Source organism: Phyllobates terribilis, unplaced genomic scaffold (assembly GCF_046119375.1).
Source record: "Phyllobates terribilis strain yellow unplaced genomic scaffold, ASM4611937v1 Scaffold_2__4_contigs__length_985480577, whole genome shotgun sequence".
NCBI classification, from domain to species: domain Eukaryota; kingdom Metazoa; phylum Chordata; class Amphibia; order Anura; family Dendrobatidae; genus Phyllobates; species Phyllobates terribilis.
In genome coordinates, this window is record NW_027362762.1 from 944,024,463 (window position 1) to 944,048,100 (window position 23,638).

Below are 23,638 nucleotides of genomic sequence, written 5' to 3' on the forward strand. Positions count from 1 at the left end.
GGTAAGTTATGCCCTTTCTTATGGATAGGGGATAGCTAAAATCTAGGCAAAGGGAGGCAGGTGCCGGCTGTAAAAGATCATGATCACGATCTTGATCCATACACCGACACCCGACGCGCGCCGTACGTGCGCAGCGGATGTCGGAAGGTGTTAATATGGCTGATCCTTGGTTCTCAAAGAGATAAGCTGGCAGGAGAGGAGTCTGGACCTCAATTTATGAGCTGGGTTCCGGGACCCTTCCATGTCGGACATTTATTGCATATCCTATGCCTTTAAATTGGATCTAGGAGCTGCATGAATCGCTATGGAATGAGCTCCAGAAATGTTATCATAACTTAAAAAGCTGAGGATTTGGGACCCTGTATCCGAAAAACAGAGCTCCTGTAAAATTGAAAGCCCATTTATAGTGATCAAATACACGGCCACGTCGGACCCCACTAATGACGGCCCTGGAGGCCCAGGGGTGAAGAAAGGAACAAAAATGAGACACACAAAAAGGAATGGAAAGGTGCGGACTTACTGTGTGAGCAATTAACTGAAGTTGGTGAAAAGATCCTCTTAAGGTGACAGAAGAGACGGAAAGAAAGACGATGAGAAAGAGACAAACAGGAAAATGACGAATGAAAGATGATCGGACAGACAATATGGAGCTTTCATTCACGCCGTCTCCCATAAATCCTAGCGCCATAGGGGAGGATTTGTTTTTGGGGTCTTGTTGTTTTTTTTTTTTTTTGCTAATTTTTTTACGTATCAAAATTTGTCCCAGATTTAAAAAAATAAAAAATTCTAAAAAACAAAAATTGCATGCAGTTTCTCATTTTTTGCCCCAACACTTTCCACAGCAGCCTGCAATTGAGAAAGAAAAAAAAAAGAGAATAGCCAATATAATACACCTCAAAGAAGACTCCAATTTTAGTTTTCGCCCCTCGGTGCAGACTTTTTGACACCCCTATCCCCAGGCTCATACGCACAAATATTCAAGAGCTCCTGACTCGCTTCCTCCAGATACAGACAGCTGTGTAAAGAAATACTCCCTCCGCCAGATGGGGGCGTTACTCCTATGAGGCTATGACCAAATTTGCACTATTTTTTTCCTATGTTTATTTGTTTCTTATATGAAAAATGAAGCAACTTTCTAAATAGTTTATAAAATTTAGAAATGTTCTACGGTTTTCTGCTGCAGCAGCGTGTGTGTAACGCCTTCACCCAACTAGCTGGTCTGCAAAATCTGAGCTCTGCTCCAGGCTCTGACAACTCTCTCGGCTCTTTCCTTACCTTTTCTCAGTGTTAGAGATAGCAGCATGGAGGGAGAGGAGGTTGTACATGGCAGATCAAAGAGTGGAGAGGGGGTAAAGCATCTAGCTTTTAGATATAGTAGATAGGGAAGAAAGCACATGATCCTAGAAGCTATAGAAGATGAAATTACTTCAGGAATAAAGCTGGACTGATAAATAAGAGCTAGACATACAGACTTTACAACAAGCCTATATTACTGGGAGAGACAAACATACTTCACATCCAGCCTACATTACTGGGAGAGAAACATAGACGTTACATCCAGCCTAAATTACTAGGAGCGACATATAGACATTACAACCAGCCTATATTACTGGGAGAGACACATGGACATTACATCCAACCTATATTACTGGGAGAGACACACAGACCTCACATCCAGCCTATATTACTGGGGGAGACACATGGACATTACATCCAGCCTATATTACTGGGAGAGACACACAGTCATCACATCCAGCCTATATTACTGGGAGAGAAACATAGACGTTACATCCAGCCTATATTACTAGGAGCGACATATAGACATTACAACCAGCCTATATTACTGGGAGAGACACATGGACATTACACCCAACCTATATTACTGGGAGAGACACATAGACGTTACATCCAACCTATATTACTGGGGGAGACACATGGACATTACATCCAGCCTATATTACTGGGAGAGACACACAGTCCTCACATCCAGCCTATATTACTGGGAGAGAAACATAGACGTTACATCCAGCCTATATTAGCGGGAAAGAAACATAGAGGTTACATCCAGCCTATATTTCGGGGAGAGAAACATAGGCGTTACATCCAGATGATATTACTGGGAGAGACACACAGACTTTACATCCAGCCTATATTTCTGAGAGATACACAGGTACCTCATATCCAGCCTATATTACTTGGACAGACACATAGACGTTACATCAAGCCAATATTACTGGGAGAGACACACAGACTTCACATCCATCCTATATTACTGGGGGAGACACACAGACCTCACATCCAGCCTATATTACTGGGGGAGACACACAGAGCTCACATTCAACATATATTACTGGGGGAGACACACAGAGCTCACATCCATCATATATTACTGGGAGAGACACACAGGGCTCACATCCATCATATATTACTGGGGGAGACACACAGGGCTCACATCCAGCCTATATTACTGGGAGAGACACACAGAGCTGACATTTAGCCTATATAACTGGGAAAGACACGTAGACGTTACATCCAGCTGATATTACTGGGAGAGACACAGATTTTACATCCAGCCTATATTACTGGCAGAGACACAGATTTTACATCCAGCCTATATTACTGGGAGAGACATATAGACATTACAGCCAGCCTATATTACTGGGAGAGACACATAGTCCTCACATGCAGCCTATATTACTGGGAAAGACACACAGCCTCACATCCATCCTATATTACTGGGAGAGACACACAGCCTCACATCCAGCCTAAATTACTGGTGGAGACACACAGATCTCACATCCAGCCTATATTACTGGGAAAGACATATTAACCTCACATCCATCCTATATTACTGGGGGAGACACACAGAGCTCACATCCATCCTATATTACTGGGGGAGACACACAGAACTCACATCCAGCCTATATTACTGGGGAAGACACACAGACCTCACGTCCAGCCTATATTACTGGGGGAGACACACAGACCTCACGTCCAGCCTATATTACTGGGGGAGACACACAGACCTCACGTCCAGCCTATATTACTGGGAGAGACATATAGACATTACAGCCAGACTATATTACTGGGAGAGACACATAGTCCTCACATCCAGCCTATATTACTGGGAAAGACACACAGCCTCACATCCATCCTATATTACTTGGAGAGACACACAGCCTCACATCCAGCCTATATTACTGGGGGAGACACACAGACCTCACATCCATCCTATATTACTGGGGGAGACACACAGAGCTCACATCCATCCTATATTACTGGGGGAGACACACAGAGCTCACATCCATCCTATATGACTGGGAGAGACACACAGACCTCACATCCATCCTATATTACTGGGGGAGACACACAGAGCTCACATCCATCCTATATTACTGGGGGAGACACACAGACCTCACATCCATCCTATATTACTGGTGGAGACACACAGACCTCACATACATCCTATATTACTGGGAGAGACACACAGACCTCACATCCATCCTATATTACTGGTGGCGACACACAGATCTCACATCCATCCTATATTACTGGGAGAGACACAGAGCTCACATCCATCCTATATTACTGGGAGAGACACACAGACCTCACATCCATCCTATATTACTGGGAGAGACACACAGATCTCACATCCATCCTATATTACTGGTGGAGACACATATAACTCACATCCATCCTATATTACTGGGAGAGACACACAGACCTCACATCCATCCTATATTACTGGGAGAGACACACAGACCTCACATCCATCCTATATTACTGGGAGAGACACACAGACCTCACATCCAGCCTATATTACTGGGGGAGACACACAGACCTCACATCCATCCTATATTACTGGGAGAGACACACAGACCTCACATCCATCCTATATTACTGGGAGAGACACACAGACCTCACATCCAGCCTATATTACTGGGGGAGACACACAGACCTCACATCCATCCTATATTACTGGGAGACACACAGACCTCACATCCATGGTATATTACTGGTGGAGACACACAGACCTCACATCCATCCTATATTACTGGGAGAGACACACAGACCTCACATCCAGCCTATATTGCTGGGTGAGACACACAGACCTCACATCCAGCCTATATTACTGGGGGAGACACACAGACCTCACATCCAGCCTATATTACTGGGGGAGACACACAGACCTCACATCCAGCCTATATTACTGGGAGAGACACACAGCTCACATCCAGCCTATATTACTGGGAGAGACACACAGACCTCACATCCATCCTATATTACTGGGAGAGACACACAGACCTCACATCCATCCTATATTACTGGGAGAGACACACAGATCTCACATCCATCCTATATTACTGGTGGAGACACATATAACTCACATCCATCCTATATTACTGGGAGAGACACACAGACCTCACATCCATCCTATATTACTGGGAGAGACACACAGACCTCACATCCATCCTATATTACTGGGAGAGACACACAGACCTCACATCCAGCCTATATTACTGGGGGAGACACACAGACCTCACATCCATCCTATATTACTGGGAGAGACACACAGACCTCACATCCATCCTATATTACTGGGAGAGACACACAGACCTCACATCCAGCCTATATTACTGGGGGAGACACACAGACCTCACATCCAGCCTATATTACTGGGAGAGACACAGACCTCACATCCATGGTATATTACTGGTGGAGACACACAGACCTCACATCCATCCTATATTACTGGGAGAGACACACAGACCTCACATCCAGCCTATATTGCTGGGTGAGACACACAGACCTCACATCCAGCCTATATTACTGGGGGAGACACACAGACCTCACATCCAGCCTATATTACTGGGAGAGACACACAGCTCACATCCAGCCTATATTACTGGGGGAGACACACAGAGCTCACACCCAGCCTATATTACTGGGGGAGACACACAGACACAGAGAAAAGTCTGAAATTTAGGAGCAAAATGTATATCAGGTGTCTGGATTGAATGAAGATTGCAGCCTGCAACTTAGTGCAACTTTTTTGTAACTAAAGGTAACCATTAACATATGGAAAAATCATTGGTTGATATAACCTGAGGATAAATACTCTGTGGTCAGTGTAACGCTGTCTTTTGACTATTTTAAACCAGACTGATCCTTGCTAGATCAGATTGAAGATGAAAAGTTCTATGAACATAAATCACCTATTCACAGGAGAGATGATAAATGTGTGATTGCTGGGGGTCCGGCTGCTGAGACGACTACCAATCCAGAGAAAGGTGGGCCCAAAGTTCCCTGTGTGAATGGAACAGTAATGAGCATATGCGACCACAGTTCCTATAGAGACTGGATGGAGCGGTGGTCGCACATGCTCACTCCAGGGGACTGTGAGTCCCCTTATTCTTGTGGTCAGACAAACCCCCAGTGATCATACATATAGCTGGTTTTATAAAGAATCCTGACGTAAACATTTATGAGCTCACTGGAGAAATGGTAATGAGATGCAAATGTATGCGGATGAGAAGCATCAGATTATCACCACTTGGTTAATTAGATTAGAATTGTGAGGTGTAATTACGGATTGACACAGCGGGGGCAGCGCCGAGCACAGACCTTTAGATTTTCTGATGCTCCCCGTCTCCGACATGCTCAGGTTACTGACAGATACTAATTCCGAGTCCGGGTCCTCCGTTCCGTTCCCGTTCCACTCCCCCAGCTGACTGCCCTGCTCCCAGACGTCGTCTTCTAAACTCATGGCTGGCACGGTGCTGCTGGTAGACGCCAATGGCAGACCTTTATCGCTGGCGGTCTTGACGTCGTCAAAGGACAAGTCGTCCTTAATTGTGTTGTCCATGGAGGCGGCGTAATTCGACATGAGGGTGGCTTCGTCGTCCTGAGTAAGCACGCTCTGCGGAAGCACAAGAGCATGACGTTACGGGTGACAGTGCAGGGAGATAAGTGCTGCATGAGGGTCTGATCCCTGGGACACTCAGCCATCCTCTGTGTGAATGGTAGTGAGCATGTGCGACCGGTCTGGTGGTCGCACATGCTCACTAGCGCTCCATTCATTCACACACAAAACTTTAGGCCCCTGTTCTTGGGATCGGTGAGGATCTAAGCAGCTGGACCCCAAGTGATCATACCTCGATCATCTATCCTCAAAATAGATGGGACAACCCCTTTAAATGCCACGCTTTGACCCAGCTGATGTGTATGAATAACACTAATAGGGGCCCATGACCATTATTATCTAGAGTCCCTGATTACTTTATAACTTCATTAGACAACTTTTATAAATACAGCTAGTTAGAAAAAAAATAGTATTTTTTTTATATTAATAATAAATATAATATAGTTAAAGAAAAAAAAAAGTATAAAAGTAAGAAAAAGTTAAGTACAAAGTGCAGCAAAAAATAAACGACATGAGTATCCCGGTCTAGGGGCGTCAGTCCAGGAGTGGATTTTGTTTTCTACTTTGCCCTTTCTATAGATTTTTTTGTTTTAGTTTTTAGAACATTACTTTAAACTATTTTTTTTATTAAATATTTGTAAATATAGTAATAAAATAAAATACAAATAACATTGAAAAAAAGTAAAAGAAAATATTTTTTTTAATCCTATTGCTAAGCCCAAAACATTTTACGAAATATAAAAGAAAAAAAAGTAAAAGAAAATACAATTTTATTTTTTAATCCTATTGGTAAACCCCCCAAAAATTATGAGTTTTCTGGAGGGAAAAAAAGTAAATTTTTTGGGTAAAAAAAAATAATCCATTAGTAACAAAACAAAATACAAATAAAATTGAAATGTAAAAATAAAAATGAAAATAAAAAAGTAAGATAGAAAAAAAATTTTCATTTACTTTTTTTTTTAGATTTCAATTTTATATTTGTGGATATACAGTTAGGTCCATATATATTTGGATAGAGACAACAGATGCAGTTGAAGTTCAGACTTTCAGCTTTCATTTGAGGGTATCCACATTAAAATTGGATGAAGGGTTTAGGAGTTTCAGCTCCTTAACATGTGCCACCCTGTTTTTAAAGGGACCAAAAGTAATTGGACAATTGACTCCAAGGCTTTTTCATGGACAGGTGTGGGCAATCCCTTCATTATGTCATTCTCAATTAAGCAGATAAAAGGCCTGGAGTTGATTTGAGGTGCGGTGCTTGCATTTGGAAGGTTTTGCTGTGAAGTAAACATGCGGTCAAAGGAGCTCTCCATGCAGGTGAAACAAGCCATCCTTAAGCTGCAAAAACAGAAAAAACCCATCCGAGAAATTGCTACAATATTAGGAGTGGCAAAATCTACAGTTTGGTACATCCTGAGAAAGAAAGAAAGCACTGGTGAACTCATCAATGCAAAAAGACCTGGGCGCCCACGGAAGACAACAGTGTTGGATGATCGCAGAATAATCTCCATGGTGAAGAGAAACCCCTTCACAGCAGCCAACCAAGTGAAGAACACTCTCCAGGAGGTAGGCGTATCAATATCCAAATCTACCATAAAGAGAAGACTGCATGAGAGTAAATACAGAGGGTTCACTGCACGGTGCAAGCCACTCATAAGCATCAAGAAGATAAAGGCTAGACTGGACTTTGCTAAAAAAACATCTAAAAAAGCCAGCACAGTTCTGTAAGAACATTCTTTGGACAGATGAAACCAAGATCAACCTCTACCAGAATGATGGAAAGAGTAAAGTATGGCGAAGGCGTGGTACAGCTCATGATCCAAAGCATACCACATCATCTGTAAAACACGGTGGAGGCAGTGTGATGGCTTGGGCATGCATGGCTGCCAGTGGCACTGGGTCACTAGTGTTTATTGATGATGTGACACAGGACAGAAGCAGCCGAATGAATTCTGATGTATTCAGAGCCATACTGTGTGCTCAGATCCAGCCAAATGCAGCCAAACTGATTGGTCGTCGTTTCATACTACAGATGGACAATGACCCAAAACATAAAGCCAAAGCAACCCAGGAGTTTATTAAAGCAAAGAAGTGGAATATTCTTGAATGGCCAAGTCAGTCACCTGATCTCAACCCAATTGAGGATGCATTTCACTTGTTAAAGACTAAACTTCAGACAGAAAGGCCCACAAACAAACAGCAACTGAAAACCACCGCAGTGAAGGCCTGGCAGAGCATCAAAAAGGAGGGAACACAGCGTCTGGTGATGTCCATGAGTTCAAGACTTCAGGCAGTCATTGCCAACAAAGGGTTTTCAACCAAGTACTAGAAATGAACATTTTATTTACAATTATTTAATCTGTCCAATTACTTTTGGTCCCTTTAAAAACAGGGTGGCACATGTTAAGGAGCTGAAACTCCTAAACCCTTCATCCAATTGTAATGTGGATACCCTCAAATGAAAGCTGAAAGTCTGAACTTCAACTGCATCTGAATTGTTTTGTTTAAAATTCATTGTGGTAATGTCTAGAAACAAAATTAGAAAAATGTTGTCTCTGTCCAAATATATATGGACCTAACTGTAAAAATGAAATAATAATAATAATAAAACAAAATGCAAATAAAATTGAAATATAAAAGAAAAAGAAAATAAAAAAGTAGAAGAAAATACAATTTTATTTTTTAATCCTATTGATAAACCAGCAAAAAATTTATGAATTTTCTGGAGGAAAAAAAAGACTTTTTTTAGGTAAAAAATGAATCCAATAATAACAAAACAAAATACAAGTATAACTGAAAAAAGGAAAAAGTAAAAAAAAAATATTTTCATTTCCTTTTTTTCTTTATTTTTTTTTTTATAATTCAATGTTATATTTTTGGGTAAAAATTGAAATAATAATAAAACAAAATGCAAATAAAATTGAAATCTAAAAGAAAAATAAAATATTTTTTTTATTATATTGGTGAGCTTAAAAAATTTTATGAACTTACTGGAGGAAAAAAAAAGTATATTTTTGGGTAAAAAAAATGCAATAACACTAAATGTAAATAAAATTGAAATATAAAAAAATAAAGTAAAAGAAAATACAATCTTATTTTTGAATTTTATTAGTAAGTTCAAAAAGTTTTATTAATTTTCTGGAGGGAAAAAAAGTATATTTTTGGGTTAAAAAAAATCAAACAATAATAAAACAAAATACAAATAAAATTGAAATATATATTAAAATATATATATATATATATATATATATAAAAAAGTAAAAGAAAATAAAATTTTATTTTTTAATCCTATTGGTAAACCTAAAAGGATTTATGAATTTTTTGGAAGGGAAAAAAGTATATTTTTGGGTAAAAAAAATCAAATTTTTATTACTACTTCTAAAAAAAAATCATTGAACACAAGGGTCAGGCGTATGGGGGACATTGGTGAACTGTACCCACTGGTTACCCACAATGTCCGTACAGCGTGGCAAGCACCTGGTTGCACCTCCTTGTAACTGATCCGCCAGCTCTCACCTTGGAGATTCCTGATATGATGATGGTGCTCTTCTTCCGTGGGGACTTTAGGGACTGTCTGGAGGATTCTCTCAGTTGTCTTATGGCGACTTCTGCCACCGGGTCGGAGCCGTTCAGCATCAAGAGCTCTGGTCCCAAGACAAAGAAAATGACTACAAGGAACGGCAAGATGTAAAGAGTCCGAAAAATGGAGGAGGGCTGGTGTGTTACCTGTGTCTGACGAGGACAGCGCCTTGCTGACCACACCGGTTTGGGAAGGAATGGCTTGTATAGAGAAATCCCTCTCGATCACTTTTATTTTAGGGGGGGTGCTTGAGGGTGATTCTGTAAGAAGACACCACAGATTTAGGACTTTTTCACCCCCTTAGAAACAGCAGGGGGTGGCTGATGAGTTTTATCTAAATGCCCTGTGGGTGCGGGACTTAAAATAAAAAAAAAAAGAAATCCAACCCATGCAATTAAGATTTCGGAACATGGATCTGAATATCATTTGTGGATCAAAATTTTCTGTTTTTGCGTTTTCATTTTTTGCTCCCCTTCTTCCCAGAGCCATAACTTTTTTTATTTCCCCGTCAATATGGCCATGTGAGGGCTTATTTTTTGAGGGACGAGTTATATTTTTGAATGACACCATTGCTTTTACCACATTAGGTACTGGAAAACAAATTCCAAGTGAGATGAAATTGCAAAAAAAGTGCAATTCCACAATTGATTTTTTTTTTTGCACCCTGTTCACTAAATGCTAAAACTGACCTGCCATTATGATTCCCCAGGTCAGTATGAGTTTGCTGATACCAAACATGTATATATATATTTTTTTTAATTAAGTGGTGAAAAAAAATTCAGAAATGTGTCAGAAAAAAAATTTCGCTTATGTCCCCATTTTCCGAGACCCATAGCGTCTCCATTTTTCGGGGCCGGGTGAGGGCTTATTTTTTGCGGCTTGAGCTGACGTTTTCAGTGATACCTTTTTTGGGGTAGATACAATGTTTTCATCACCTGTTATTGAATTTTATTGCAATGTTGCAGCGGCGAAAAAAACATAATTCTGGCGTTTTGATTTTTTTCTCTCATAACTCCGTTTACCGATCGGATTAACTTACTTTATATTTTGATAGATCGGACATTTCTGAACGCGGCGATACCAAAAAAAAAATCCTCTCTGTTCACAAGAACGGAGGAACTTTAATCCTATTGTTTACTGCTGGTTGCTCAGGTCACCGGCCACCTCTGTGTCTACTCTGTGTCACGGAGGAGAATCACGGTTGGACTCATCTACTTTATACTCCGAGGAGGTTCTCCGCGTGTACAGAGTTAAATTTTCCCGTCTGAAAGGCTGCATTTAAGTGTCCACTAAAACTTTACACTGCAGCTCTGCTTCTTCAGATTGGCTGCCATGTATTAGCACAAGCCCACCACCAGTTCAGCAGGACCCTAGCCCAGTCCTGACCGACGTACCTGATGTTTTATCACTGTTGCCGGCAGCCGGACTCTTCCCCTCTATCCTCGGCTTTGAAGTGACAGAAGTGACGGTGGTGACCACGGTGCCACAAGGCATCACCGTTCGGTCCTTCTCTACTTTCTTCGCAGGGACTGGAACCGTCCAGGATTTCACTTCATTCGGTTCCACGAACAGAAACTGGAATCATTAATACAGAAAAATCACAGAAATGATTAGTGGGTTATTAGAACAAGTCATTTCTTCAGGGTCTGGACATATTAAATTACCCAAATTTAAAGGTCCGTTTTTTGCGTTGACGGAAACATGTGACCTCTTGCTGTAGTTTTATTGATACCATTTTGCGGCGCATATTATGTTGTTTGCTTCAATTTTTGGGGGGAGGTGCGGCAACCAAAATTGTCAATTTTGTTGTTTCATTTTTATTTTTTATGATGTTTACCATACAGTTTAATTCCCATCTCCAAGATCCTATCCCAATATGTAGTAGGTGTAATAATAATAATAATAATAGCAAATACCTACAATTAGAAATGTAATATAGTTCTTCTGATTCGCTATGTCACTTACCCCATGTGCAGGGCATTACAGTAGCTTAAGTATCAATGGCTACGACCACTAACTCATTATTTGAATGGCCGTAACCATGGATACCTAAGCTACTGCAATACTGCAATGCCCTGAACATGGGGTAAGAGACATAAAGAATCAGAAAAACTGTACTACTTTTCTAATTGGAGGTATTTGCTAATAGTATTATTATTATTACACCTACTACATATTGGGATAGGATCTTGGGGATGGGAATACCGCTTTAAGTTTTATATTTTCATAGATCGAACTTTTACTGACGTGATAAGATTGAATTTCCTTTTTTTTTTTTTTAACTTGGAAATTGGGGGAGTGTGATTTAAAATATTTTTTATTTTTTTATATTTATTTTAAAAACTTTATTTTTATTTTTTTTAGCCTCTTTTAAAGAGAACTTGAAGCTGCGATCATTTAATCGCTGGCACTATATTAAGACAATATTACAGTGTGTAGTGATCTCATGTAGATATGTAGGTGTACAAAGATGTCAGTGACTGGCGCCTTCCCTTCACCTCTGCCTGCCATGGGGATGAGCAAGCAGCAGGTGTGGGAGGGCTTAGTGCTGGGTCGTATGTGGGTGGGCTTACCTCCTAAGTACGCCCCATATTGTCTTAGACCCCAAATTATAATGGGGGGGGGGGGCAATTACTTACATCTCTATTACAGGTACCTACCTGAGCGCTGATTGACCCAGTCAAGGGGCTGTTGGGGTTCAGTGAATAATTCTGCCTTCCTGAGGGGTTCTTCCTGAATAGATCCAGGGGTACAGTAGCGCAGGCCAATGGGGGGCCTTCAGTAAAAAACAAAACATAAATCAGGGTTTGTCATCTATTACATGAAACAATCAGATGTAATCTGCGAGAAAAAACAGCCAGAAAGTGTACAATAATCCAACAGTGCCCCCGCAGGAAAAATTAAGTATTACACAAACTCCATTGAAAATCAATGCGTACGCACCCCGGACTATGGGCCGTATGGACAATCTGCACACTGACGGTCATAAGGAACAGGAGGGGGTTGCTATGGTATTTTTTTTTGCAGCCAGCGACTATAAATTAATATACAATTGCTGACAATTCTGAATATTTGCATAAATGATGCCGGATTATTAAATATTCTGGATTACCGGACTGCCATAGACATGAATATTACAGTCAGTGGAGGTAGATATAATGCATTTTGGAGGCTACTGTCTGAGGCGTGGTACTCACTCCCGGCGGGGGTCTCACAATCACTGATCCGCAGCTGCAGCTCTCTGGACTTTGCATTCAGCTCACTGCAAGAAAAGGAGGAAAAAGGAAGAAGGTTTTCTGCCATTCTACCTGATCTGTGTGGTAGTGACAGCTTCACTAATATAGATATATGTGAGTATAGCAGGCGATATATGGACTCGAATGTATATGGCATTGTTACATGATGAGACCAATACTACTGTTAGGGCATGAACACTGCTGCCACCAACATATAGCCACTAGTAGGAGTGGTGCTACTTTTTGGGATATATATACTGTATATATGGGATTACTCCTAATATGAATGGTACTGCTATATGGCCCCTAATATGGATGGTACTGCTATATGGCTCCTAATATAGATGGTACTGCTATATGGCTCCTAATATAGATGGTACTGCTATATGGCTCCTAATATACGGTAGATGGTACTGCTATATGGCCCCTAATATGGATGGTACTGCTATATGGCCCCTAATATGGATGGTACTGCTATATGGGTCCTAATATAGATGGTACTGCTATATGGCTCCTAATATACGGTAGATGGTACTGCTATATGGCTCCTAATATAGTTGGTACTGCTATATGGCTCCTAATATAGATGGTACTGCTATATGGCTCCTAATATAGATGGTACTACTATATGGCTCCTAATATAGATTGTACTGCTATATGGCTCCTAATATAGTTGGTACTGCTATATGGCTCCTAATATAGATGGTACTGCTATATGGCTCCTAATATAGATGGTACTGCTATATGGCTCCTAATATAGATTGTACTGCTATGTAGGTTCTCATACATATGGTATCACTATATTAGTCCAAATGATAGTATGTCTATATGGACACTGGTAGGGTACGCACTGTTGTATTAAAAAACTGTATAATGTAGCGTGTAACCTAACATCAGGGCTGTATAATATACCGTATAATCTAACATCAGGGCTGTATAATATACCGTATACCCTCACATCAGGGCTGTATAATATACCGTATACCCTCACATCAGGAGTGTATAATATACCGTATACCCTCACATCAGGGCTGTATAATATACCGTATAATCTAACATCAGGGCTGTATAATATACCGTATAATCTAACATCAGGGCTGTATAATATACCGTATACCCTCACATCAGGGCTGTATAATATACCGTATACCCTCACATCAGGAGTGTATAATATACCGTATACCTTCACATCAGGGCTGTATAATATACCGTATACCCTCACATCAGGAGTGTATAATATACCGTATACCCTCACATCAGGGCTGTATAATATACCGTATACCCTCACATCAGGAGTGTATAATATACCGTATACCTTCACATCAGGGCTGTATAATATACCGTATAATCTAACATCAGGGCTGTATAATATACCGTATACCCTCACATCAGGGCTGTATAATATACCGTATACCCTCACATCAGGGCTGTATAATATACCGTATACCCTCACATCAGGGCTGTATAATATTCCATATAACCTAACATCAGGGCTGTATAATATACCGTATACCCTCACATCAGGGCTGTATAATATACCGTATAATCTAACATCAGGGCTGTATAATAAACCGTATACCCTCACATCAGGGCTGTATAATATACCGTATACCCTCACATCAGGGCTGTATAATATTCCATATAACCTAACATCAGGGCTGTATAATATACCGTATACCTTCACATCAGGGCTGTATAATATACCGTATACCCTCACATCAGGGCTGTATAATATACCGTATAATCTAACATCAGGGCTGTATAATATACCGTATACCCTCACATCAGGGCTGTATAATATACCGTATAATCTAACATCAGGGCTGTATAATATACCGTATACCCTCACATCAGGGCTGTATAATATACCGTATACCCTCACATCAGGGCTGTATAATATACCGTATACCCTCACATCAGGGCTGTATAATATACCGTATAATCTAACATCAGGGCTGTATAATATACCGTATACCCTCACATCAGGGCTGTATAATATACCGTATACCCTCACATCAGGGCTGTATAATATACCGCATACCCTCACATCAGGGCTGTATAATATACCATATAACCTAACATCAGGGCTGTATAATATACCGTATAATCTAACATCAGGGCTGTATAATATACCGTATACCCTCACATCAGGAGTGTATAATATACCGTATACCCTCACATCAGGGCTGTATAATATATCGTATACCCTCACATCAGGGCTGTATAATATACCATATACCTTCACATCAGGAGTGTATAATATACCGTATACCCTCACATCAGGGCTGTATAATATACCGTATGCCCTCACATCAGGGCTGTATAATATACCGTATACCTTCACATCAGGGCTGTATAATATACCGTATACCCTCACATCAGGGCTGTATAATATACCGTATACCCTCACATCAGGGCTGTATAATATACCGTATACCCTCACATCAGGGCTGTATAATATTCCATATAACCTAACATCAGGGCTGTATAATATACCGTATACCCTCACATCAGGGCTGTATAATATACCGTATAATCTAACATCAGGGCTGTATAATAAACCGTATACCCTCACATCAGGGCTGTATAATATACCGTATACCCTCACATCAGGGCTGTATAATATACCGTATACCTTCACATCAGGGCTGTATAATATACCGTATACCCTCACATCAGGGCTGTATAATATACCGTATAATCTAACATCAGGGCTGTATAATATACCGCATACCCTCACATCAGGGCTGTATAATATACCGTATAATCTAACATCAGGGCTGTATAATATACCGTATACCCTCACATCAGGGCTGTATAATATACCGTATACCCTCACATCAGGGCTGTATAATATACCGTATACCCTCACATCAGGGCTGTATAATATACCGTATAATCTAACATCAGGGCTGTATAATATACCGTATACCCTCACATCAGGGCTGTATAATATACCGTATACCCTCACATCAGGGCTGTATAATATACCGCATACCCTCACATCAGGGCTGTATAATATACCATATAACCTAACATCAGGGCTGTATAATATACCGTATAATCTAACATCAGGGCTGTATAATATACCGTATACCCTCACATCAGGAGTGTATAATATACCGTATACCCTCACATCAGGGCTGTATAATATACCGTATACCCTCACATCAGGGCTGTATAATATACCATATACCTTCACATCAGGAGTGTATAATATACCGTATACCCTCACATCAGGGCTGTATAATATACCGTATGCCCTCACATCAGGGCTGTATAATATACCGTATACCTTCACATCAGGGCTGTATAATATACCGTATACCCTCACATCAGGGCTGTATAATATACCGTATACCCTCACATCAGGGCTGTATAATATACCGTATACCCTCACATCAGGGCTGTATAATATACCGTATACCCTCACATCAGGGCTGTATAATATACCGTATACCCTCACATCAGGGCTGTATAATATACCATATACCCTCACATCAGGAGTGTATAATATACCGTATACCCTCACATCAGGGCTGTATAATATACCGTATGCCCTCACATCAGGGCTGTATAATATACCGTATACCTTCACATCAGGGCTGTATAATATACCGTATACCCTCACATCAGGGCTGTATAATATACCATATACCCTCACATCAGGGCTGTATAATATACCGTATGCCCTCACATCAGGGCTGTATAATATACCGTATACCTTCACATCAGGGCTGTATAATATACCGTATACCCTCACATCAGGGCTGTATAATATACCGTATAATCTAACATCAGGGCTGTATAATATACCATATACCCTCACATCAGGGCTGTATAATATACCGTATAATCTAACATCAGGGCTGTATAATATACCGTATACCCTCACATCAGGGCTGTATAATATACCGTATACCCTCACATCAGGGCTGTATAATATACCGTATACCCTCACATCAGGGCTGTATAATATACCGTATAATCTAACATCAGGGCTGTATAATATACCGTATACCCTCACATCAGGGCTGTATAATATACCGTATACCCTCACATCAGGGCTGTATAATATACCATATACCCTCACATCAGGGCTGTATAATATACCGTATAATCTAACATCAGGGCTGTATAATATACCGTATGCCCTCACATCAGGGCTGTATAATATACCGTATACCCTCACATCAGGGCTGTATAATATACCGTATAATCTAACATCAGGGCTGTATAATATACCGTATACCCTCACATCAGGGCTGTATAATATACTGTATACCCTCACATCAGGGCTGTATAATATACCGTATACCCTCACATCAGGGCTGTATAATATACCATATAACCTAACATCAGGGCTGTATAATATACCGTATAATCTAACATCAGGGCTGTATAATATACCGTACACCCTCACATCAGGAGTGTATAATATACCGTATACCCTCACATCAGGGCTGTATAATATACCATATACCCTCACATCAGGAGTGTATAATATACCGTATACCCTCACATCAGGGCTGTATAATATACCGTATACCCTCACATCAGGGCTGTATAATATACCGTATACCCTCACATCAGGAGTGTATAATATACCGTATACCCTCACATCAGGGCTGTATAATATACCATATACCCTCACATCAGGGCTGTATAATATACCGTATACCCTCACATCAGGGCTGTATAATATACCATATACCCTCACATCAGGGCTGTATAATATACCGTATACCCTCACATCAGGGCTGTATAATATACCGTATGCCCTCACATCAGGGCTGTATAATATACCGTATAACCTAACATCAGGGCTGTATAATATACCGTATAATCTAACATCAGGGCTGTATAATATACCGTATGCCCTCACATCAGGGCTGTATAATATACCGTATACCCTCACATCAGGGCTGTATAATATACCGTATAATCTAACATCAGGGCTGTATAATATACCGTATACCCTCACATCAGGGCTGTATAATATACTGTATACCCTCACATCAGGGCTGTATAATATACCGTATACCCTCACATCAGGGCTGTATAATATACCGTATACCTTCACATCAGGGCTGTATAATATACCGTATACCCTCACATCAGGGCTGTATAATATACCGTATACCCTCACATCAGGGCTGTATAATATACCGTATACCCTCACATCAGGGCTGTATAATATACCGTATACACTCACATCAGGGCTGTATATTACCCCCCAAAGACCCCCCATAGGTTTGATGAATAGAGAGAGCAGCCCGATTACATAACACTACACTATTGTATCCCGCCATGACACCATTATCTACCACGTCAGGATTTGCCCGCCACTAATTCATACACAGTCCTATAATCCACCATACAGTAAATCATGACCATTAAAGGGGGTCTCCCCTTTAATCAGCACACCCCTCTGCTGAAATACTCTGTGCTGCTACAGACCTTCCTCCACTCACTATGTAACTCTCTGTCTGTGATCCCTGACTGTCTCTTTACCAATGACTCTGCCCGAGACAAGATCCGCACACTCCTCTCCTGAAATACTCTGTGCTGCTGCTTTAGATGAACTGACTTAGCAATGAGCAGGGTCTAGGTGAACAAGGGATGATCTGGAGTGTAATGAGAAGCCTGGACGGAGGGGACGTGTCTGCCCCTGGAATGTCAGCAATGCCGTTTTTAGAAGGCGGCACTCATTGTCTGGCGAGATGTTCTTCACGCCTCGCTCCACATTCAGTGACAGCTATCGGGGTCATGTATCTAATCAGCGGAGCCCGGCAGCAGCGGTAGAGGTAAAAAAAAGTGCCTGCGGAACAACAGGGTGAAGTAATAAACCCTAAACTACAATGTAACTAGTTTGTTTTTTTAAAATCTCCTTTGTCTCCATGGTAACAGACTACAAACAATCCCTGGGTAGTCAGTTCCTGCAATTTTACCAACTTTCATATTCTACATATCAAATGTATTGGAAAATTGATCATAATGACGTCTGAGCGATTCGTGAAGCTAATGCTAAAGGAAACCCCCGGAGTACTTACAAAAGAAATTCATCCTCCCAGCAGGGGCTCGCGCTCTGCTGTATGGCCGCAGTGGTGAATCTCTGGACGGGGTCATTGAGCTGCGCCAAGCACGTCACCATCCCTATCGGAGGGAGCATAAAGGATATATTCTCCGATCAGTACATGAAGATGATATTTCCATATATAACTATTGAATTAAAGGGGAGCTCCAGACAAAAAAAAAAAGTGATGCCCAATACTGGGCGTGAGGGGGCGGAGCATGACACATGTCTATGTTAGGTACTGTTTAAGGCTGCACTACTGAAAGAATAGGAACTCATGGGTCCCTTTAAATTTGTGGTTGGATGTTGTCATTATAGGGTGCCCTAATACGTGGAGGCTCCCTTTAAGGGTAAAAATTACCTGAGGTCTCGACATTTCCCGTCAGCACCGCTTTGATATTGCGCACTTGAAGCTTCAGCTCGTGAGCTCGCGGGGGTTTTGGAGGACAGATTACTGGAGAATGGACGCCAGGAAGGTTCTAGAAATTAATGGGAGAGTATAATGCAGGTGGTATATCATATCATACATGGGTGGGGGTCCGGTGTCTCAGATTGTACGCACTGGTGGAGAAAATCTGAAATCTGGCCCTGTTTGTGGGTGTTTTCTATAAGGGTCTAACCCGCCCCTGCTTAATAAGTCCCGACCCAGCATAGCAAACTTCGCCCCTGCTTAATAAGTCCCGAACCTGTTTAGCAAAACCCGACCCTGCTTAATAAGTCCCGGTCCGGCTTAGCAAACCTCGACCCTGCTTAATAAGTCTCAACCCAGCTTAGGAAACCCTGCCCCATTTTAATAATTTCTGCCCCCTTTAGCAAACCCCTCCCCTGCTTAATAAGTCCCAACCGTTTAGAACCCCCCGCCCCTGCTTAATAAGTCCCAACCGTTTAGAACCCCCCGCCCCTGCTTAATAAGTCCCAACCGTTTAGAACCCCCCGCCCCTGCTTAATAAGTCCCAACCGTTTAGAACCCCCCGCCCCTGCTTAATAAGTCCCAACCGTTTAGAACCCCCAGCCCCTGCTTAATAAGTCCCAACCGTTTAGAACCCCCCGCCCCTGCTTAATAAGTCCCAACCGTTTAGAACCCCCAGCCCCTGCTTAATAAGTCCCAACCGTTTAGAACCCCCGGCCCCTGCTTAATAAGTCCCAACCGTTTAGCAAACCCCGCCCCTGCTTAATAAGTCCTTACCCCGCCCCTGCTTATTAAGTCCTGACCCTGTTTATCAAACCCCGCCCCTGCTTAGCTTACTTCTCAGTGTTGATGGGTGTATTAGGTCACCCCTCTGTAGGAATGAAGGCCTGACTTGGGTAGTGTTTAGATACCTGGTATTCCTTCACGTCTGCCGGCTTGCTGCTCAGGTCTACTTGAGGTCGGACACAACCCATGAGGTTCTTCAATATGTCTTCCAGAGTTTCCCTGATTGCACTCGATCCGGGGGTCTGCAAACACGACACATATATAAGGGCTCAGACGTAGGGACGGACAGGTTCACATTCCCCAGGTTCATCCATTTTTGTCATCTTCCACATTCCACACCTGAGCTCGTTTTTAGGGAAACAACCAACATGGAGGAGATAAAACAACACAACTTACTGACTGACCTCCAGCTTAGTTTTTGGTTGAACCTGAAGATCGAGATCACAGAAGTTTCCCATGGACCACGAGACCTGGACGTCCTTTCCTGCGCTTTCTTTTATGCGAAGTTCCAACTGGAAGGAAAGAAAGGAGACGGATCAAGATATAACTCTTCACCTACTGTATGTAGTGTATAAGACTTCTGCTTCCTGTCAAGGAATGGAAACATTGCGAGACTGACACCGGGCTTCTTAAAGGGGCCGCCTCAAAGTCAAATTAGAATGTCCACATTCACTTACAGCAAGCAGAGATCAGGGATCTCGAATGACGGAAAGTGTACAAGAAAGTTACTTCCCATTAAAAAAAAAAAAAGAAAATAAATTGGTTGGGTGGGATTCACTGGTAACGGGAATAATCCCCTATGAACAACAGATATAGGACTGGTCCCAGTACAGACTTACATTTATATGTAGTGGTGTGATGCGGACACTGTACACCTGGCATCCTGAGTTGGCTGGAAGGGTCCGGGTAACCCGCACGGCAAATTGTAGGTAGTCACCCACCACGCTGCAGCTAACAACCTGAAAGCCAATCATAGACAGGTTACTGGGATATCATGATACAGCTATTATATGGAATTATACAGCCAACACTAGGGGGAGCCCACTACATACAGATATATACAGCCACCACTAGAGGGAGATCACTACATACACATTTATACACCCACCACTAGAGGGAGCTCACTACATACAGATTTATACAGGCACCACTAGAGGGAGCTCACTACATACAGATTTATACAGCCACCACTAGAGGGAGCTCACTACATACAGATTTATACAGTCACCACTAGAGGGCGCTCACTACTTACAGATATATACAGCCACCACTAGAGGGAGCTCACTACATACAGATTTATACCGCCAACACTAGGGGGAGCCCACTACATACAGATATATACAGCCACCACTAGAGGGAGCTCACTACATACAGATTTATACAGCCACCACTAGGGGGAGCTCACTACATACAGATTTATACAGTCACCACTAGAGGGAGCCCACTACATACAGATATATACAGTCACCACTAGAGGCGGCTCGCTACATATAGATTTATACAGCCATCACTAGGGGGAGCTCACTACATACAGATTTATACAGTCACCACTAGGGGGAGCACACTATATACAGATTTATACAGTCACCACTAGGGGGAGCTCACTACATACAGATTTATACAGTCACCACTAGAGGGAGCTCACTACATACCGATTTATACAACCACCACTAGGGGGAGCTCAACACATAGAAATTTAGACAGCTATCTAAGAGACAGAAGGATGGGATACCTGATTTAAGGCCCTCCTCTCTATAGACTATGCATACTTCTCCACAATCATACACAATGTGGGTTACTCCTTTATTGCTCATGATCTTTGCTGATAGTACATTGTATCTATCTGTGTATTCCCATGTTGGCGGCCATTCACAGAGACGACAGATGTTACAGGGGTCACATAACTGAGAAGTGACGGCCTGCAGTCATTAAAGCTCAGAGAGGTCATGAGAATGGTTTTCTATTTGCTTTTTATTTTATGATTTCTCCTTATGGTTCAACAGTGTTTAGTAGTAGTGCATCTACAATAGAAGTCGGGTGTGGTATTGTTACGGGGTCTGCGCTGAGAGGCAAAGAAATTACCTTCTTTAACTGCTATAATTATTAATGTACAAATCCATGTAGGGTGAGCTCCACCTAGTGGTGGCTGTATAAATCTGTATGTAGTGAGCTCCCCCTAGTGGTGGCTGTATAAATCTGTATGTAGTGAGCTCCCTCTAGTGGTGGCTGTATAAATCTGTAGGTAGTGATCTCCCTCTAGTGGCAGCTGTATAAATTTGTATGTAGTGATCTCCCTCTAGTGGCAGCTGTATAAATTTGTATGTAGTGAGCTCCCCTAGAGGCAGCTGTATAAATCCATGTACATTGAGTTCCCCCTAGTTGTGACTGTATAAATTTGAAAGTAGTGAGCTCCCCCTAGTGGTGGCTGTATAAATCTGTATGTAGTGAGCTCCCTCTAGTGGCGGCTGTATAAATCTATATGTAGCGAGCTCCCTCTAGTGGCGGCTGTATAAATCTATATGTAGCGAGCTCCTCCTAGTGGTGGCTGTATAAATCTGTATGTAGTGAGCTCCTCCTAGTGGTGGCTGTATAAATCTGTATGTAGTGAGCTCCTCCTAGTGGTGGCTGTATAAATCTGTATGTAGTGAGCTCCCTCTAGTGGTGGATATATAAATCTATATGTAGCGAGCTCCCCCTAGTGGTGGCTGTATAAATCTGTATGTAGTGAGCTCCCTCTAGTGGTGGCTGTATAAATCTGTATGTAGTGAGCTCCACCTAGTGGTGGCTGTATAAATCTGTATGTAGTGAGCTCCCTCTAGTGGTGGCTGTATAATCTGTATGTAGTGAGCTCCCTCTAGTGGTGGGTGTATAATCTGTATGTAGTGAGCTCCCTCTAGTGGCAGCTGTATAAATCTGTATGTAGTGAGCTCCCTCTAGTGGTGGGTGTATAAATCTGTATGTAGTGAGCTCCCTCTAGTGGTGGGTGTATAAATCTGTATGTAGTGAGCTCCCTCTAGTGGTGGGTGTATAAATCTGTATGTAGTGTGCTCCCTCTAGTGGTGGGTGTATAAATCTGTATGTAGTGTGCTCCCTCTAGTGGTGGCTGTATAAATCTGTATGTAGTGAGCTTCCTCTAGTGGTGGCTGTATAAATCTGTATGTAGTGAGCTCCCTCTAGTGGTGGCTGTATAAATCTGTATGTAGTGAGCTCCCTCTAGTGGTGGCTGTATAAATCTGTATGTAGTGAGCTCCCTCTAGTCGTTGCTGTATAAATCTATATGTAGCGAGCTCCCCCTAGTGGTGGGTGTATAAATCTATATGTAGTGAGCTCCTCCTAGTGGTGGCTGTATAAATCTGTATGTAGTTAGCTCCCTCTAGTGGCGGCTGTATAAATTCATATACAGTGAGCTCCCCCTAGTGGTGGCTGTATAAATTCATATACAGTGAGCTCCCCCTAGTGGTGGCTGCAGGAAACAGAAATCTTAGCATTTCTCAAGTCAGAAAACAACAGATCTCTACCTAAATAGTTATATTATTGTGTGAGATCCAAAGATTAGTTTGTGAACCCCACTGTGGACAGAGCCTGAAGTGACTACATACATTTGGAGGGGGAAGTCAGAATAAATTGT

The 23,638-nt window shown here is 41.8% G+C and overlaps 1 protein-coding gene across 2 annotated transcripts in view; it reads right to left on the minus strand.

Annotated features, from left to right (window-relative positions):
• The window catches only part of C2CD2 (C2 calcium dependent domain containing 2), a 65,748-nt gene that overhangs the window by 5,448 nt on the left and 36,662 nt on the right, over positions 1–23,638 (minus strand). For both annotated transcript variants that reach the window (XM_073668486.1, XM_073668485.1), the window contains 11 exons: positions 20,850–20,969; positions 20,415–20,522; positions 20,136–20,252; positions 19,177–19,294; positions 18,793–18,895; positions 12,701–12,765; positions 12,164–12,279; positions 10,898–11,078; positions 9,650–9,763; positions 9,440–9,567; positions 5,626–5,920 (listed from right to left, as the gene is read on the minus strand). In XM_073668486.1, coding sequence (XP_073524587.1) covers positions 5,626–5,920; positions 9,440–9,567; positions 9,650–9,763; positions 10,898–11,078; positions 12,164–12,279; positions 12,701–12,765; positions 18,793–18,895; positions 19,177–19,294; positions 20,136–20,252; positions 20,415–20,522; positions 20,850–20,969 — 1,465 coding nt within the window. The remainder of the gene's footprint in view (positions 1–5,625; positions 5,921–9,439; positions 9,568–9,649; positions 9,764–10,897; positions 11,079–12,163; positions 12,280–12,700; positions 12,766–18,792; positions 18,896–19,176; positions 19,295–20,135; positions 20,253–20,414; positions 20,523–20,849; positions 20,970–23,638) is intronic.